Below are 16,756 nucleotides of genomic sequence, written 5' to 3' on the forward strand. Positions count from 1 at the left end.
TGTTTGTTTTGGTCCTTTTTTACTTTCTCTCAAATGCACGTGTGTTTCCAACAGATTTTTTTCTTCCATCTCCTTTAGTTTTCTTACGGTGAATAAGCCAGACAGGGCCATGCATGAATGGAAGAGGATAATGGGTGTTCAGCAGTTTTACTAACTGAATTTCTAAGAAGAAATGGATTTATTTTTGTAAGAGTATTGCACATTCTAGAGGACATTGTTTTAAAGGACACCATGAAGACTGGTAGCTAGAAACTAGAGAGTAATCCTTTAACATCAGATTAAACAAATTCAAAGAGCTTGGCTCTGAGCGTGGAAACAGATTCATCAAGCAACTAGATTTTCAAAATTCCACTGGTTCTAGTTTAAATATTTTCTTGAAAGTAATCAATTACCAACAAATTGATTATGGTTTCTCCTAACCATGGCTCATACGAATCTGAGAGATTGTTTCAACTGTTACAATTGTACTGGAATTTGTTCTTCCCAGAAAATGGAAGGTTAATGATTTTTGTCATATTGAGACTAAGACTTCACAATTGCTACAGTTGGCCTTTGTTGAGTTGGGTTTTTTCCCTCCTCTAGGCCTTTTGAGGTATTCAGAATAGGTGACAATAGCTTGCAGTTGAGAACATATGTAGAGAGACCCCTGTGGCTTATTGGGGAAAGTTGCTTCATGCTGGTTGGGTGTTTGGAAAAAAAATACACCCAGAGTTCTTTTATGTTCTGATAGTTAATGAATGCATGAATGTCAAAATGGGCCAATGGCCCATTCAGGGGGCAAAGCCTTTGCAGCCCCCTTCTATAAGAACACATCCTGAGATGCAAAATACATTTGCTTAACAAATTAAAATAATGAGATAATTCAATTAGCTTCTTTTTTAAGAAAGAAAGAAAAAAAGGGTACATCAGGGATTATTGTACTACAAGAACAGGTCACACCACACAAAAGGAGACAGGCCAGTTTGAAATAATGTTAAAGAGACTGATAATGGAAGAATGTGCATTGAATCCCACACATGTAAAGAAATTTACATGAAATAATAATTTAGGCCACATCTATTTTCAGGGAGTTCCAGTCGACATTTCACTTTGAATGTTGAAATTCATTAAATGACAGAGAAATATACCAGGGCATCCCTATTTCCAAGGACTCCCTCATGCCTGTTAGTGCATGTAAGAAAAGAGGTCTAAATTAACATGTCGCTAGTTAGGGGACTCTATTCTTGTTTTCTGAGCTCGGAATTACAGCTGAGTAAATCTTTCAGCTCATTAAAGATTGGAAAGTAAAAGTTTTACAAGACCATCTCATCAAAGTTACCGGGCCTCTTCTCTGCAGTGGGGGTGAAGTGTGGATGGGGAGAGAAAACATTTTCAAAGTGAAAGCCAGAGAGAATTTCTCTGAGATCCAAAGGAGGTGCAGAAAAGGCCTGGAGGGGAACAGACAGAGATGGGACACAAAGCCAGTGGGAGGAAGCCATGAAAAAGGGCAATTTGTGAAAGAAGGTCATGGAGAGGAGGAAAAAAAAGCACTTTGTGACAAGTGAAAGGAGGAAGGAAATGGCAAGATGACTGTGGGCTGGGGGCGTTGCTCTGCCTAAGGACATTGAGTGGAACACAAATGCAGAGGTACAGACAAGGGACCTGTGGATGCTGTGATATTGCTTTCTCATTTGAAAAATGGAGCAAAGTAAAATCAAGGGAACTTAATGGGCTAAACAGGCCATCAGACAGTCCAGAGGAAAAGGGATTGAAATGAAGTTCCCTGAATCCTAGACTCAACTTATGTGAGTCTTTTTTTCTAAGCAGTCAGTGAGACTGTTAATAGTACAGAGAATTCTGCACAAGTCCTGCGTGTATTTAACTAGGTAGACTTTCTCCTGAAGCAAGGATGGTGAGTTTGTAACACAGTTGACAGGCAAGTGCTAAGGAATCATGGGCAATGGCTGCAGTGTGTGGTGAGAGCTGAATCCATGACAGTCAAAGCAAGAGATCAGGAGCTGGTTCACCATGAGGCTTGTTCATAGACTGAGTACAGATGCTTCCCTATTCAGAAAGGCTGGGGGAGCTGGTGGTTTTCCAGACAGGTAAGGAAGACAGCCCTTGACTTTTCCGTAACCCTGCCACTACACCATCACCACCTTGACTTTGAGTATACCGATGGCAGACATTGTGAGGTCTCTATGCAACTGCCACAGATAAGACCTGAGCAAATCACCTTTGCAGGTGGAAAGAACATGGAGATAGTGACTCAGACAGCTGCGTTTCACTAGCTAGATTCTGCTTCTCTGTCTGAGTTCAGAGTAGCCACATTCTCTAAAATGTGACCATTCTGGGACATCGGTTGTCCTGGCAGAGGCTGAAAATGCAAGCACAGAGATGGCTGGTTGCAAAGAAACCACGGAAATGTCTAATTTCAACCAAGACAGATATCATTGTAAGGTAATCATCCAACTAGATGTTCTGGTCAGGATGAAGCAGCTTGCCTGTTTAGGAGGCTCCTGCCTTTCTTAGCATCTCTAGCTACTTAAACCACCAAACCTCGGGGTGAAAAACAAGGAAGCCCTCCCCTCACACTCACCCTACTTCCAAATTAAAAACATTTTACAGGTTAGCCAGTCTCCAGCTGAGGTGATGTAGCAAAGAACAGCTGTGAAGTAATTTTGATAATGATGAGAATAATAAGCACATGGCAAGGTTGAAGGCTTTGCTGTTGCAGCTTCAGTGCTCCTGAATAGATAAAAGTGATTAAATACTCCTGATTATCCCTGACCAATATGTAATGGATTTACAGCCCTTTCAATTAGTCAGTATTTGCTTAGGACTCATTATTTTGTCTTTGGTTAAGTAATCAGCCCAAAGACGCATGTTCCATCTAATTCCTCTGAGCCAAGTCAGTGTAGAGCCCTGACCTTTGAAATGGCCATAGCTGTGAGGCAAGAATAACCACTACCAAGGCAGCCTCGTTGGTACTCACAGCTGATCCAGACACCGGAGGCCAGATCAATTCACCTCAGTTTGGTACTAATGTCCCTACATCAAAATGTCCGCTTCAGAAGCATGAATTCATCATTTCTCCCTCCCTACCACCACTCCGTCCCTTGCCCTCTGTCCCTCTGTGAGAAGAGCATACCAACAACCACCATCATAAATAAGAGCAGAACCTCTTCCTGGACTCACAACACTATAACTAATGTCATTCAGCATGACGACACACAAGCTGGATAACCAAGTAAGACCTTCAGCTTTCAATACACTGCTTAGTCTGTTATTAAGCTGTAGTGTAGATAGAATGGTCTGAAAACAATGCTAAGACAAGACATATCCTCGGAAAAGTTCCAATTGGATAGTAAAATATAAGCATGCATAATTCCTCTGAAAAAAAAAAGTCACTCTTCATCACGAGAGTCTTTGAGTCAACAGTATATACTGACACATAGAGCTGACTGCAAACACAGGGATATAAATTGTTACTTTAAGGCCATTGCACATATTATTCTTTTCCTAGAAGCAAAAAGGATTGGCTTTTAAGATAATGGACTTGAACAGATAAAACAGAATTTTTAATTTCAACCTTGCAAACAACGGCACTAGATTACCAACAACTCTTCTGCATTACACACACACACACACACACACACACACACACACACACACACACACACACTGTGTTATCAGACCACCTCCGTGACTTGAGATGAGCTTGGACACGCACATGGGAAGATGCTGATGACAGAGACAGCACTGGTTAGCAGGAGAATCAGCAACACTCTCTCCTTTGATTGAAGCTGCATTGGCTGAAGTTGCCCAGATCTTGTACAGTAAACATTTACATATATTTTTTGAGAGTCTCAGGCCATTTTGAATAAGGTCTATTGCTGACCTCTTAAGACAAATCATTGTTTCTTTCTAGAGGATACTATTTGGATGGTAATGGTTGACAAAATTATGACGGTTGTATGAGTCGCGAGATTTCCAAGGAACAGAAAGCAGGCAACCTTGTCTTAAAAAATGAACAGAAGGATGGAACTCAAACCAAAACAAAAACCAACCTTGTGTGAGAGACCATGTGATTCGCTAAAACTTCGTAAACTGACGAGTAAACTTTCTGTTATTTTTTTAATATCTTTTAACTTACTGTGAGATGCTGGAAGAGCCAAGCTCTCATGATATTTGTCGCGACTTTGGGGAATATGCCTCTTTTCTTCTGGCGTTTTTTGTCCTTGTCTGGATCGTCGTCATCACCTGTGCCAGGTGAAGCTACACTGTTGTCTAACCCATCACCTAATAGGAAGAAATGAAGATCCATTAGAGCAAGCATAGCAAGGGTGCCAACAACAATGCCAGGCTAATGACGAGCTCAGCTAAGCTCGCTGAAAGAAATCCATTAAGGGGGTATATTCCCTTTCATTAAAGTATAATTGGAGACACAAATATGTAAAAGACAAAATTAAGCCAGGCCTCTTCAAATGTTAATTTTGTGTGTCTCACTCTCGCCCATATCATTAATTCAATTATAATTGTGTACTTGACACAGCGCAGTAGCTCTTTGTCAATTATGGAACCCAGTGTGGGCAAACCGCTACGAGAAAACCCATTTGGTAGAAATACATCCCCGTGCCCATAGTGAGCACAGACTGCCGGGTAATCAAGTTAAATGTTCTGTAGTCTATATATTCTAGGCTGCCTGCATAGGTGACAGTAGTTGTGTCACTGTTGATTGCACATAACGCACTGCCTGCTCAGCCCCTCCCAGAACTGTCACCTCCTAAACTCGCACATTCGCACACTCCTATGACCCAAGCTCCACATTTGCATGACATGGAAACTTTTTAGCTCTCTGCAGCACTGATCATTATCGTGAGGGGGCAGACAAAAAGACACACATCAAGGTAGGGTGCTCACTTAATCAGAGCCTTCCTATCAACATCTTTCTCTTCTGTGCTTTTCTCTGGCATTAATTGTGCATTAGCAAAAATCATTTACTTTTAACAGTCAGAGTTATTTTTTCTTGCCCTCCGGCAAAAATGCCTTGAAAGCCTGCCTGGAGGGCATCTAAATTATGTATCTGAAAAACTCTTCTGGCAAGGCATTGCAGGACCCCTACTTTCTTAAAATTCATACGAGCACGTCTTCCTGTTTTTGGGAAGGCATCAATCAAGAGTAGTAATATATGCCATATCCCTACATTAATATTTGAACTAATAACTTTAAAAAAAGGAAAGAAACAAGATCCGACTTGTGGCATAATCAAATGCAAAATAAATGAAGAATACGGGGACAGCACTGGGGCTTTAGAGATGGCTGTGTTTTCCTTGCACATCATTAGCCTGGAGCCACACGAAAGAGGAAAACAGAGAAGTGGAGAGTTTATGCTCCCTGCTGGTGTTTAAGAAGCTGGGGTCCTGGAAGGACATCTGGGAATTGCGCTGAGATGGGTTTTTTTGTAATTTAAGAATAGACATTCATTAGCAGTAAATGCCATAAATCCCACGCTAAGTAAAAACCTTGTCCAAGAAAGCCTAAAACAATAAACTCTGTGCTCAATGTAGCCTGAGCTGGGCACTCCGTAGCTGCCCGAGGAATGCAGCAGATCCACCAGCAAATCCCTAACCCCACTCCCTCCTCCCAAACGGTGTTTCACCCAGACTTCCTGCCCACTGGGCACTGGCCTTAGAACTTCTGGGTCTGCCTTATGGCCTTTCTGGTACCTGTTCCTTTAGCTCTCTCACAGAAAGAAAAAAAACAACCCTCAACCTTCTTTGACCAGAGAAGCAGAAAAACCACAGCAAAGAGCTGGCAGATTAATTTTATTGACATTTCCATTTTCACTGCAATGCGATCCCCTCCATCACATGGAAGGGATGACCCTCACTATTTACAGACTGACAGGCCACTTCGTTACAGCCACCCTGCCCCAAGGCAAAGCAGCTCCCTTCCATCTGCCCAAACACTAGAGCATGACCCCAAAGTTGCTGTTCTCTTTTTCTTTGCCTTCTGTTATGATAAAAAAGAGAGAGAGAGAGACATACACGCGCGCGCACACACACACACACAAACACACACATACATAGAGACAGAGAGACTGGGGGTGGGGACACACATTTTACACACACACACACACACACACACACACGGGGGGAGGAGAGAGGGAGAGTCAAATTGACTATTTGAGTCAAAGAACAAATGCGTGGGCAGGGAAAGAAAAATCCTTTGGTTTTTTGAATACTGGTATATAGAATCTAAGACCTTCCTTGCACACACATGTGCATCTATCTGGGACTTGCATACACGCACGCATGCACATGTGTGCGTGCACATGCACACATACATCTCACACACACACACACACACACACACACACACACAAGCCTGAATGGGGACGTGTGCACACACTTTCCACCGTGCCAAGGAACTGCTGCAAGGCAAATTCTCACCCACACTAATGGCTTCTGACTGCTCCTTGGCAACCCCAGCATTTTCACCTGGGTGGAAGTGCTCTCCAAAATACAGACACTGGAGCGATCTCATCAGCTGCTCATGTGACACAGATGGAGAGTGGCTATTAGGAGCCAGGCAGTGGGCCTTGGGGATCTGAGGTGCTGTTCTGTAGCCTGAGGCAATTTTGAAAGCAGTACCCAGAGATGAGGGGAAAAAATTCACATTGCAAGTCCAAGTTTGAAGTCAGTCAGTCTGTCTGTCTCCACACTGTGGATAAAGATATCTTTGTCTCTTACTGTGGAGTCTCTGCGGCTCTCTGAACGCACGTTTCAGATTATGTATGGAATAACTCTTCCTTCACTGTCTTCCAAATAGAAAAACACACTCTGTAAACAATGCCTGTGTGTATATATTTCTTCCTAAGCACATATGGTTTCTGTGTATATGTTTAAGCTGAAATTGTCAGGATTTTGTTAAAATCTCATTTAGCTTTCTTTGATAGATTTTTGAATACACTTATTGCAAAAGGTTAATGGCTTAATTGAAGTAAGTTCAACGAAAAAAGGCATTTGCCTTTTGAACCCAATCAATGACCTTAAAAAATGAGAGGCAGTGACTCCATGGTACATTTTCTCTTGTTTAGAATGCAAAGAGACTGATAACACCCTCAGCCTATATGATTCACTATGTTTAGCTCCAGAAAAAAAATGTAGCTAGCATGAGCATCCTTTGATGACTGACTTAAATTGGATAAAATAGAAGCATTACATGAATTTTAATAGAAAGCAGTCCATTTTGTAAAAATGTTTTGAAATATTTGAATTTAGATAAGTGTCATAAATAATTATAAACAAAAACATGTCTGGCTTCATATTAATAGCTAGGTACTCAATAGGATACTTTTTATTAAGTTTGACAATTTCATACATGCATATGGATAAAAGACTTTTAATACTAGTATTTGTATCTCTACAACAAGAGGGATTTTTCTTTCCCCAATACAACAATAAATACTATCATTTTTTCCAGTAAACTATGAAACAAGTCTAGCATCAAGTTCTAACAGCAACATAAAGAAAATGCTTGAAAGGCGATTATGTGTTCTAAACCTAAACTAAACATCTGTAGGCACAGATGGAGCTAAGTTACTGGTAGCATTGGATATTGCTTTCTTGTTTCCCAGAAGTGTGGGACAGGGTTGTTGGTCTTTGGCATGTGCGTCAGTTGAGTTAACCTGCTGGAGGGGGTGTATACAGTAGCATAATGTGTGTACTAAAGGAGACAGAAACACCGACAGTGCAGACATCAACGCAGAAGCTATGACTCAATACTGTAGAAGCCTCGAGAAAAAGAATTGTTTCTTCCTTATTTTTGTCCTACCTAGATGCATAACCTCAATAGCATGACCATTTGTTGGAAAGGTGAATGATGGAAAGGCTTATTCAAAGGCTTTTTCCTCTCTGACAATGGTCACACTGGGGGAACTGCACCCACAGAGTAAATACGGACTATTCTTGGTAGCATAGTCCTTGCTCGCATGCGCACACTCACTTGCAAACATGCCAAGAAAGACATTCCTAGGGAGGGAGACCTTAGTACTCCCAGGGCCTATGTGGGTGACTGGACTACTACCAGATCCCCATCTCTGATGAAGAAATAAAGAAATGCTGAGTTTATTTCCTTTTGAAGATTGCTAATCCTTTGACCAAGATAGAGATCTATATTTTGGACAAGATATTGAAATTATTTGTACTTTAGTGAGATATAACATATGTGAACATAAGAGGAAATACTCAAGGCCAGTGGGCACATAGACTACAAGTATACAAACCACAAGGGAGACTGATGGAGGTGTAGGTCTCATGGGTTTACCCCAGACTCGTTGAATCAAAATATTCTGGGCCCAAGGCCACGAGCACAAAGATTGTTACTGGTTCTTTGCGTGTGTGTGTGTGTGTGTGTGTGTGTGTGTGTGTGTGTGTGTGTGTTTAGATCAGAGGATTACTTATGTGAGTCAGAGCTCTCCTTCTACCACATGGCCTCTAGATATCAAACTCAGTTTGTTGGCCTAGGTGGCAAGTTCCTTTGCCCACTGAACCATCTCAAAGGCCCAACTTTTTCTTTCTTAAAGTTAATTTAATTTCATTATATCAGTGTAGATAGGCCTCCAGACTGTTCTGGGGTCCTGGCCATTCCCATGACTGTCTCATGTTCATTTTAAATAGGACAGGAATACTGGCTCTTGAAATGCAGTTCAGCAGCTTAGGTATCAGCTAAGAAGCAGGCAGAATTTCAGATGCACCGAAGACCTAGTGCCTAGGAAATCCCACATTCTTTCCTGGGTTGGGCCGAATAGTCTCCGAGCACAGGCATTGCTACAGAGACACCTGCTTAGGCAATGGATGCAGACCATGGAGTTGCAGGATGCTGAATCCCAAGGTGCCCTGAATATTCTGGAAAAGCAAAAGTCACTTTCCATAGATATATATTCAGCAAATCAAGCCAGCTACGAGCACATTATGAGAGGACCCTCAGACGACTCAACATAAGAAAATGCCATCCCTAAAACCCTTGGTCATAAAAACCACTCAAGCAAAGGACACACTTCCCCTCATTTGCATACTATGCTGTCCCCTTTAGCTCAAAGTCAGTATCTACCTAGACATGTTGAAAAGTTTGGAGTAAAGATATAGTAAAAACAGCGATAATGTGTTAGAATATGTCTAATACCACAGGGATGGAGAATCCTTCTTGTCTCTTTTCCCCAGGCTTTAAAGAACAAACTCATTTTCAGAGGACACTGAAACTATGTGGCCAACCCCTTGCCCAAGATTTCTGTGTTCAAGGATGAACCAGAATCTGGCCATAGCTTCTCCAAGTCCGCTCAGCTACCGCAGGCTTTCTCAGAACCCTGTAAGCTAGCTTTTACTTCTCTAAGCATTATTTTATTTGAGCCCTCTCATCAACCCAAACTGAAGAAGGTCAGGGGATATAAGAAAAGGCCGTCAGTTTTAGGGTGTAACACCTAGAACTCTTTGAGTGCTGGTTTGTGTTGGCCACAAATAGAAATGGACGTATTTTTGCTTCAAAAGCCAGCTGGGGCCTGAGAGGGTTTCACTTACAATCAGTGGAAAGTTGGAATTTTTGTGATTAAGTTTTCAGGGCCAAGTGGAGACCCTGACAAGGTCCGGTGCCAATGATCTGGTAATCAGAGATGTTACTCACTAATAAATGATTGATAGATAATATAGATAGAAAGACAGATAAGAAGAAAGTAATACCTCCCAACCATCTCATTTCTAGCATTTAGATGAGTTCGTGAATGCACGGGTGCTGGTGTATGATATGTGTGACTATGAACAGGTATATAGTATATATATATATATATATATACATATATATATGTATGTGTGTGTATTTGTATATGTGTAGCTTTATAAAATACTTATAAAGTGATGAACTTTGTATAAAAGGGTCAAAGTATTTATAGATGAACTGTTTTGGGGGGAAGGCGCACTCTTGTATGTGCAAATACACATTTACACAGTCCCTAAACATTTCTATTCAACATGTATTTTCTATGTTGGTACTCCTATGACATATAATGTGCTTTATCAACACTTCTCACTTTCATTATCTTCATCCCCACAAATTTATCTTTATTTGTACTCACAATGCTGTAATCACAGTCAATCTTCAAAAAGAAAAAAGAGAAGAGAAAGAAAGAAGGAGAGAAGAAAAGGAGAGAAAAGTTGAAAACTATTATTTATTCCATTTTACCGTGAGGAAAACTGAGGTGCAAAGTCATTTGTCAGAAGTCACAGAAAGTGACAGGCACTTGGCCTTCAACACCCATGCCTTCAACATCCAGCCTCTCCCTTGTGCTGGGCTGGAATGGCTTGAAGATAGGATGGTGGAGCCAGACTCTGAATTATACTTCAACCCTGAAGAATTAAATCCCAGGAGACAGGCCCAGGATACTCATTTATCTTTATGTCACAAAGAGAGATTGTATGACAATGTATCTAGACATAAATACAAAAGCTGGCAAGATGGCTCATTAGGAAAAGACACCTGGCACTAAGCCTGGCAACCCATGTTTGATCCATGAAACTCACATGATGAAGGGAGAGAAATGACTACAACAAACCTGACCTCCACAGGAACACTATGGCATGGCCTTGTACCTCTCCCGACAGAATAAATACAAGTAACTCTTTAATACAAACAAAAACAGAAAGAAACATGGGCCCAAAATAACCAGGTGCATAGTTTTACAAAAATAAGAGTATTTATAGGGCTGGAGAGATGGTTCAGTGGCTAAGAGCACTGGCTGCTCTTCCAGAGGACTAGGGTTCAATTCCCAGCACTCACAAAGGCAGATTACAACTGTGACTCCAGTCCCTGGGGATTTGGGACGGTCTCACAGACATACGTGCATACAAAACACCAGTGAACATAAAATAAAAATAAATTTTAAAATAGAGTATCTATTACCTATAAGGCCATCTTTTCCTTGTAGATCTAAGGTTTACATTAAATAACTTTTAAAACAGAAAAATCAGCCAAGTTTTCAAGACTGAGTCAAGGAGCCTTTGAAGATTCCCAGCCTCCTTCCTGCGGGTCTGCTGCGCCCATTTTCTTCGTCTTTAGTTCCTCTTCCTAAGACTCTTTGCTAGCAAGCTGCTCTTTGGCCTTCAGATCCTAGTGAAAAGGTCTCTTTTGCAGTTGTTCCTAGGCCCTGTCTTCGAGTTGGGGTACCGTGTTCTTGGCTTCTTTGGCAGTTTGTTCTTCTGTTTTCAATGTATGTTCTCACAAAGGTGTGAGTCTGAGAGGTTACGCATGCTTTATTCATGGGCATAAGGCCAACTCTCAAACGTTAGTGGAATGAATGTACCGGTAGCAAAAGCCCCAGATGGTTTAGGGTCTGAGAGGGCTGTGCCCGGTTTTGAGGGAAAATGTCCATGAAGGGGATGCAGTGAGCCTGAGGCTCCTCCTCCCTCCACTCTCCCTGCCCTGAGGGATACTGGGCCACACTAGACTCTGGATTGCAGCACGAGAGACTATGTTTGGTCCGCCACAGAGAGCGTGCACCAGGACACGAATCATGGATTGTCTGTGAAGAAGATGGTACCCCCCATCGCAAACTGGCTCTTTTCTATTGGGAAGAGGTGGGCTGGCAGAGAGGGAGGCGCACACTGCCCATGCACTTCCGGATAGTAGAAGCATTGCAGTTAAAAAGAAAGTACCCTGAAGCCATCTGAGTGCCACACGGTGTTGTGTGGACTAATGTTCTTTCGTTTCTCGATTCCTTTTTCCTCTTAATACAGTGCTTAGGAAACAGGGTTAAAATGTACTAACACTCAAAAGCTATTTTCTGGCCGGTTGTCAGGGGGTCTTTCCAGGAGTTTAATTTAGGGCCTCCCACTGTGAAAACTTTACCAAGATTTCAAGTAAGAAAGAGAAAGAGGAGGTAAAGCTTCGATCTGGTTCTGTTTTGGAATATAGGCTTGCAAAAGCTGCTTTCCAAAGTCAATGTTTTTCCACAAGAAATTTATTATTATTATTGTTATTATTATTGTTGGTGTTATTATTATTATCACCATTATTATCATTATTTATTTTCCCATCAGGACAGTTGGTGAGTACACCCAGAAATTCAGGAAAAGCCAGGGCAGCAATGAGACGTGCTAATCACTGACCTCTCTTACTCTCCTGCTGGGCTTAACCGTTCAAATGAAGTTTTTCTGTGATTTTTTTTTTCAAGTGACTAGTTCATGGCCCACAACCAAGGAAGGAAGCAGAAGGGATGAAGGCTTTCGTTTACATGCAACATTTACTAGCTGTGTGGGTTTTCCGACATTAAAGAGGGGACAGTGACCCAGGCCACCTTTTTCACACTCAAAAGAGCACTGAAAAAACAAGTCTCCACAGGCTTTACCTCGGCTTCCCTGGTCCTGAACACCCTCCCCCCGGGGGGACAAACAGAAAGGGAAAGAAAGAGAGGGGATTTTATGGTCCTTTCTCTTCAACTTCTCAGGCGGTATAAGCAGCATTTAGCAAATTCAGCCCCGAATGGCTCCAGAAGCTCAGAGCTGCAGGCGGGCGGGGGTCGCATTCTTTGTTGTCCTCTCTCTATTTACACAGGATTTACGCAGGCTCTCCACTGAAGAGAGCCAAAGCACTTCCATTCTCCCTGCTGGCTTGCCCTGGACTGGGACTGTGGCAGCATGGCCCAGGCCAGACATGGGGGCACAGAATGAGATCCCTGGGACTACTGGCTGCCCAGCAGACATCCTGAGACACTCTAGCTGGTGTGGGCAGCTGTAGAGTGGACAGATCTACAGAGATGGCCCAACTTCCCAGAGGAAAGGGCAGGTCCCTGCAAAGTCTATGCAAATGCTTGTCCAGGGATGAATAGCACACACTTTAAAATATGCATCTATGGGATAGAATGGGAAATGGTGGGTGAGGGAAAAAAATCAGACTGCAGCTTGGATGAAAACCACTTCACCCACTGGTTGGAAAAATAAAGTGTAAAAACAGACAGATGGACACATATGTAAATGTGGCTGTGTTTTAGGCTTTAGCTGGCAACGTGAGTGTCGGAGTATAGTTTTGCATGCCTGTATTTTCCATAGCATGTTGAATCCTGTTAGCTGTTGAACAGAAACATCCTCATACTGGTCCTTGACCAAATCAGTCCCTCAATTTATCCGCTAGGAGCCATAAAAGGGCTTTGTTTATTGACTGGAACTCACTAATCCTTTATAGCAGAATTGAAGGGGAGCTGGCAAAACATTTGGTCTATTCTCTGCTTCATTTGGTTATTCTCATTCGAGTATATATATTTCATTCATTCTCCTCTGAAAAATATAGATGTGTGTGTGCATACATATAGAGAGCTCAGTTACAAATTTTAGAACATTTTAAGAAAGAATATCTATTCTCCCAAGTCTCCCACAGAATGCTCTGGAGAGTACTGTCTGAATCCAGTGGGATGCATATTATAAGTTAGCTGACTGCTGAATCTCTGTGGCATGGGATAAAAGCATGTACTTGTACCTCTGTTACCTGATAAGCACATAGGAATGTGCAGAGTACCGTCTGGAGTTATTCACAGTACATCACTCTTGGGCACTCTAATGATTCATTTTTAGTGACCTCTCAAATGCCCTTTTCCACAGTTAACACTCAGCTTTTATTAAGGTAGGAAGCAGGAACAAATGTCCATTCGGGTCCCAGCTCTCAGATTCGACTCTACTTGCACCGCGCTACCTCCAGCTGAAGCTGTTTTAATGTCTGCCTGGCTTCCCTAGCGTGGCATTTCAGCTAACAGAGTTCACAATCTTTCAGCCCTAAATGCAGAGGCTGCTATCTTCCAGTCATCCTAGGAATGTGCCAGATACCATCTCCCTCCTGTGATACAAAGAACCAGAGCAAGGGACCCACAGAAGACCAAGCTGATCAAGTTACCAACAGCCCAGAATGCCCCCTCTCCAAGGTTAATCTTTGAACTGGTAAATGTTATAATTAGGAGCCTTGAAGTTGGGCTGGGCTGACCATTGAAATAAAGACCCCAAAAGAGAAAGTATAAATGGGTCTTGTCTCCTTCACCTGATGGCTTTGACATGAGGGCTTTGGTATGTATGAAAAATTATACAAAAATGAGGTATTATGATCGATAAGTCTCATCCCCATATTTTCCAAAGAAGAAAAAAGGTGTTTGGGGAGGCATGGCTTCCTAATTTCCCTTAGCTGTTTCAGTACAAATTGTGAAAATTATGCAAATAACAATTTTGGCACCTTAGCTAGAGGAAAACATTATTAAATTATGCTCTAAGTATTTTGTCTGCTTTAGTAATTACTCGCATGTAACTGTAAATATAAATAGCTGTTATTCTGTTTAAATTTTTAATCATGCAAAATATTGTCACACAAAATGTCCTTCTGTTGCAGACTAACTGGGATTTTCTTTTTTAAAACATCCATATTTAACTGGAGTGGACTATATTTAGCATTCTAAAGTGTTTTAGTAAAGATAGCTGGCTAACATCTTGGAATCAACAGGTCTCTCATGAGAAGATATGGCCTTTATATTTACAAAAAGCATTTCCTACCTAAGAAAGCCCACTGGTACAGTTTAAAATTTTTCTTACAGACACTAGACTACATTTAATCTGCTCCTGGAACGTATTAACTACACCAAAAGTACATGTTATAGTATAACTACAGAATTTTGAATCTTATTGTCACTTTTAGCATATTATGATATCTAATTAAACATTATCAATCTGTAATAAAATTTGTTAAAATAACTTAAAAGCAAAGTTAAATCATAGCAGAAGTTACTACATTTCCTTTTAGAGTCCTTACTTCAGTGTTGTATTTGCTACAGAAGAAAATAATAATTGGGACAATGTTTTATAATTTAAGACAGTTGATGAGTTTGAATTTTTAAGTTTATGTTTTTCTCTGAACATATCAGTTCAAAGAGATCTACAACAGACTTTTAAAATATTACATTTACCTCACCAGTTACTGCAAAGTGAAAATAATAGACAATTTTCATAAAAGCATAACCTTGAAATTAATATAGTTAAATAATACCCCTACATTTCCACAACAAGCCTTTGTGTCGAGAGCAAAGCCAGCCATCTCTCTAAAACTCTTTCCTAAGACAGCTATCTGAAACCCCTGTCAACAGTTCCTGGAGGAGGCTTGTACAGAGGCCATCACGGCTGCACATGGAAGAAAAATGACACAAAAATGTAACTAGTTTGGATTAATATTGTTAGTTATTTGCTTAATTGTCATTTTATTTGTGTGTATGTGTGTATGCATGAGTTTGGGAGCTCAGAGAGGCCAGAAGAGGGTGTTGGATCCCTAGAGCTGGAGTTATAGGCAACCGTGAGCTGCCAAACGAAGGTGCTGGGAACCAAACATGGATCCCATGCAACAGCAACAAATACTCTTTACCCTTGACCCATCTCTCCAGCCCCTTAGTAATTTATTTTGTTGACAGCATCTCCTAGTGTATTCTAGGATAGCATTATCTACCTTGCTAACTGTTGGGAGTACAGGCTCACTATACCACACTTGATAACAGATAACTTATTTTTTAAGTATAATGTCAAGTCTAAAGCCTATTTGCCAATTATTAGAAAATTATAGCCTGTATCTTTTTTTTAAGAACTTTTTTCACACCAGAATTCCCCAGCAGAACTCTTGACTTCCATTTTAAGAAACGTCTAAGTTAAATCATTAACATTTTAAAAGAAGTAATTACACATTTAGACATCCCATTTAAGCTTCGTGTTTTAAAGAAGTGCGGTGTTACAATTTGAGAACAACTAGATATGGCTTTATAATGTAATGCAAATGGACATACATGGTATTTATGTAATAACTCTGGGGAAATAAATAATTTATCTGCTTAATAAGAATACTCTAAGATCTCACAAGTTGATTAATCTTCATAGGGCCTGTGTACTAAAGAACCACAGGCACCGGGAAACCCTGAAAGGACTTCAAATGAGAAACCATTTCTAATTAGAATTCCTTTTGGAGTCTAAAATATCCTAAAATTAATAATGTTGATGGTTGCATAATCCTAGGAATACACTAAGAAATAACAAGTTGCACCCTTATCATAGGTGATGTTTTACTATGTGAAGTACATCTCAAAAAATTTAATAGATTATGAAAAGGGTGAATAATCCCTCCCAATACCATGAACCATGCTGAAAGGTGTACACAAGCCTAGTTTGTCCTTGAATTAGGACATAACCATAGTTTTTTCCTCAAACTGATTCTTTCAAAGGACCCAGTTCCCAGTATCCAGGCAGCTCCCAACAGCCTGTGACTATAGCTCTAGGTCACCTAACTTCCTCTTCTGGGCTCTGTAGACACCTTCAGTCATCTTCATTTGCATCCCCTACACATATACAGACGCATAATTTAAAATTTTTTTAAATAATAAAGAGTGGAGGGGCCCAATGTTTGGAACAATGCCCAGCTTACCTGCTTATTTCCTTAAAATGAAACAATATGAGTAAGTAAACAAAATGTGCTTTATCCATACACTGAAATACTATTTAACAACACACAGGAATAAGCCACTGAAACCGTGCTGGGTGTTACATATCAATGTCATTAAGCTAAAGTGGATCTAAGTCAAACACAAAGGAGCACAAGACCCCTGTATCATTTAAAATGTATTAAATTCTAGAAAATATGAACAAATGCTTATGACCAAAAGCAGGTCAGTAGTGACCTGAGTACACATGCAAAGGGAAGATAGACTACAAAGGGATAC

At 40.9% G+C, this 16,756-nt stretch overlaps 1 protein-coding gene across 13 annotated transcripts in view; it reads right to left on the bottom strand.

Annotated features, from left to right (window-relative positions):
- Meis2 (Meis homeobox 2) overlaps positions 1-16,756 on the bottom strand; it is a 200,061-nt gene that overhangs the window by 132,461 nt on the left and 50,844 nt on the right. For all 13 annotated transcript variants that reach the window (XM_013121107.3, XM_013121111.3, XM_013121105.3 and 10 more), the window contains one exon: positions 4,136-4,281. In XM_013121107.3, the coding sequence (XP_012976561.1) occupies positions 4,136-4,281 (146 nt within the window). The remainder of the gene's footprint in view (positions 1-4,135; positions 4,282-16,756) is intronic.

Source organism: Mesocricetus auratus, unplaced genomic scaffold (assembly GCF_017639785.1).
Source record: "Mesocricetus auratus isolate SY011 unplaced genomic scaffold, BCM_Maur_2.0 Super-Scaffold_100004, whole genome shotgun sequence".
Classification (NCBI taxonomy): Eukaryota; Metazoa; Chordata; class Mammalia; order Rodentia; family Cricetidae; genus Mesocricetus; species Mesocricetus auratus.